Below are 3,675 nucleotides of genomic sequence, written 5' to 3'. Positions count from 1 at the left end.
GATGTATCAGTAATGAAAAGGGAGAGATCTTCTTAACTGCACGCGACACGTACGTTTACAAGTTCTCATCGAATTTAACATTTTTGAGGACGTATTCAATCCCCTCAGGTAGACAAGCCCTGGGTATAACTATGATTCCCAGAAACAACCGTATCGTTGTTGGAGAACATAATAATAAATGCATCAGCCTTCACTCGGAGGATGGTACCCTGACGAGCCAGTTCAATGTAACTGTGCATCCATGGTACATATCTGTTGACTCTCAGGACCATCTTGCGATATCATGTTGGGGTTCATGCTGCAAATCCGTCATAGTCGTAGACATCAATAAGAGTGGACAAGTTCTCTTTACTCTCAATGCACCTGCTAATGTAAAGGAATGGAATCCAAAGGGCGTATGCTGGAGCAAGGGTGACGTGCTTTTTGTAGTCAATTACGATGGCGAGAAGGGAGTTCATCAATTTACGTCATCCGGAGCGTACGTAAGGTGCATTATCGAGGGATTAGGTGCTCCTACCTGCCTGACGATTAGCAACAAGGATGAGTTATTGGTTGCCGATAACAGCTGCATCAAAATGTATAATTAATGGGTATGCATGACCGAGTTGAAAGAGTTCCAAATACTTTACTTCACGCGCACGAATAGCGGATTCATATCGTCGACGCGATTTTTAAAAGACAGATTACAAGTGGGATTGGTTTGACCATAAGCGACCATGATGGTTGCTGGTTTGATGAAAATGGCATCAAAATATAACACAGAATAATGACTGATGGGTCGCAAATAGTTCCCGAGCTTTGAGTTGAAACATCTAACTGAAATTCTTGTCAACTATCTTTACGCACAATAGTGAATTTATATCCTTTTTTCAGCAGGCCACTTATAAATGGGATAGGAGTGTAAGAAAGTAGCTGTATTAGTCGCCTGAAATAATGTACTTTAGTCTCGGATTTGTTTGAACAATAAAATAATCTATTCGGCGCAAACAGAAATATTACCACAGACGATATACATTTCTTCCCTAGCATGTATTATATCTGTAATCATTTGTCATGTCAATCCTAATAATGTAGACTGAAGGAATCTTGTCCATCCAAAAATATATTTTGTTGTTATTGTTTGTTTTCTTTACAGATGGTGATTGTTTCAAGTAATTAACGAAATGTTTTTTGATTTGATTTGTTCGGGTTTTGACAAGCTTGGATAACCCAAGAAAGCCTCTATTTAGAGGTTAATAACTGCGCATCGGTTATTTGGAGGGCATTTTGAAAAATCTAAACATTTTGCCTTTTGAACCGAGGAATCTAAACATTTTGCCTTTGGAACCGAGGAATATCCCGAGGGGCGCAACCCCGAGGGATATTCATAACCGTCACTTTGACCGTCACTTTAATCTTCTAACTTTACAAAATAACACAAAATTTTCCTCAAAAATTTGTAAAAATAAACAATTTTACATCTTCCCTTTCCCACAATCGATCAGGCTAAAACAAAACGACCAATAACAAAAGTGCGTATCAGAATCTGTGCAAATATGGTAGCGCGCAATCCAAATACCGCAGCCAGGGCGCGCGCAGTTCGTTGGACGCACAATACGGCGCACGCAGAAGTCAATTGTGTGCGACATTGGAACAATTACGCATTTTGCGGTCAATTGTGAGATATTAATGACCTCGATTTGCGTTTTCACAAATAATAAAATATGATTGGATCTCACGCATCGCGTTTATTAATGAGGTTATGAATGAAGCTTATTTCCATTGGGGTCCATTTAGTCTGTATTCCCGTTTGAGAGAGAGATCAAATAAGAACAAGAAAGTTGTTTTAAAATCCCCCATTATTTTCATTAAAATACGACCAATATTCGAGCTACCTGCAAAATAGAGTGAACTGTGAATAAACAGGTTTTTTTGCACGAAACTTAAGACAATTATATTATTCAAATCTTGTACCTCAATTGTGACATAGTTTAATTGCTGCCACGGTGATCACTTTAGAATGAGAAGAAAACGTGTATATGAATACGCGTATCTTTTTATTTCAAGGATATAGTGATGATAACGGTATTACAGGCTGAGTCAAAAAGAAGTAAACTCATGTTTGAGTGGCTGTAACTCGAGATCTGCAAAGAATCTGCTAAAAATAAAAATACCACTGGAAAGAGCAAATTATAAATATTTAAATAAAAAAAAGAATTGTTGCAATTGCTCACAGCAAACTAAAGTTATACTCATTTGAATACAACCACCCATTTTTGTAGCTGCACACGGTTGATTGATTTTCATCCATTTCAATTTCGACGAATCAGCAAAGTGCTAACAGGATAAAGTGCTAACAGGATTTATTGTTGAAAAGACAACTTTTGCTTTTAATTAATATTGAACAAAGTCCATGACGGTACTATAGTTTGTAGGGATACCAATTCAAGTCTTTACGAACGATCCGGCAGAAGCTTGATTGGGGAATGTTGGGTAAAGGATTGAGCTGATCTTTGGTCTTGCTGTAACGCATGTCTAACTCTAGCAATGTTCAATGTAATCTAGCAGTTCGTGGTCTGCCTGAAGCTTCCGGTTGTCTGTTCCTTTGTGTCCCATGCACATTCAGCTTGTTCACATTCTTATATACTGCTACCGGCCCTTACATGAAACCCGGTTAGCTGTAGGAAATAGGAGACGAAAATGACGCTGAACTTTAGTGGGACTCTTAGTTTCATGATACTTCGTCGACAGAAACGTGCGCTCCCGTAGGGTAAATTGTGGTGCCATGTTGTCATTTGGTCCGTTTTATTCTAATGTAGTGCAATGAGGTAAAATTCATATCAAAAGAGCCCTTTAACATGTAGGAATTATTGATCAAAACCACACCTGCAACAGAACTTTATTTGTATTTGAATATCGCGCCTTACCAATCAATATAATAGGTAGGCCCCTACTTGGGAAGTGAAACCGTGTGCAGTTACAAAAATGGTTGGTTGTACTCAAATGAGTATAACTTTAGTTTGCTGTGAGCAATTGCAACAATTCTTTTTTTAATTTAGACGTGTAGAATTTGTTCTTTCCAGTGGTATTTTCATTTTTAGTATATTCTCTAAAGATCTCGAGTTACAGCCTCTCAAACATGAGTTTACTTCTTTTTGACTCAGCCTGTATACCTGCTGAAATGAAGGTATATGAGGTGTATATAATTTGGTTTCACATTCTGCTGTTTCTGTTTGCAAATTTGATGCAATTTAGATTCTGAGATGTTACATTCCCCAAACAAATTATGTAAGCACATCACAAAAAGTAATCCCCCCTTTGATATGAGATACTATCTCAAAATCTATGCATTATATTATAAAATTGAAACAGCAAAAACGAATTTCATTTTCGTTCTGCAAATTTTGCTACTTCATTCTCAAATAACCAACAATGCGTTACCATGGTGACTCATTGAATGAAAAGGATACCAATTCAAATATTGTACTTAAACCAATTGAACATGTTGCTTTTATTGCTATTAGTGTCACCGGCTTTAGTAGATATTCAGAGCAAATTTTGAAGCTGCATCTGTTTTGTGTTATTCAAATGTCACCATGGCAACACATTTTGCGCTATTAAGGCAAATGAGGTATCAAACGTTACAGTTATATAAATTTAATGCATAGATTTTAAGTTATTATCTCATAACAAGTA

The 3,675-nt window shown here is 37.1% G+C and overlaps 1 protein-coding gene across 1 annotated transcript in view; it reads left to right on the top strand.

The window, feature by feature from the left end:
* Positions 1–2,064, top strand: part of LOC140141691 (uncharacterized) — a 4,956-nt gene extending 2,892 nt beyond the window's left edge. Inside the window, exon 2 of the mRNA XM_072163602.1 lies at positions 1–2,064. This exon is cut by the window's left edge and continues 603 nt beyond it. Within this exon, the coding sequence (XP_072019703.1) occupies positions 1–587 (587 nt within the window). The 3' untranslated portion in view covers positions 588–2,064.
* Positions 2,065–3,675: the final 1,611 nt, after the last annotated feature.

Source organism: Amphiura filiformis, chromosome 19 (assembly GCF_039555335.1).
Source record: "Amphiura filiformis chromosome 19, Afil_fr2py, whole genome shotgun sequence".
Lineage (NCBI taxonomy): Eukaryota > Metazoa > Echinodermata > Ophiuroidea > Amphilepidida > Amphiuridae > Amphiura > Amphiura filiformis.
Note: the sequence above shows the minus strand (reverse complement) of the source record. Positions and strands in the feature narration are given on the sequence as shown.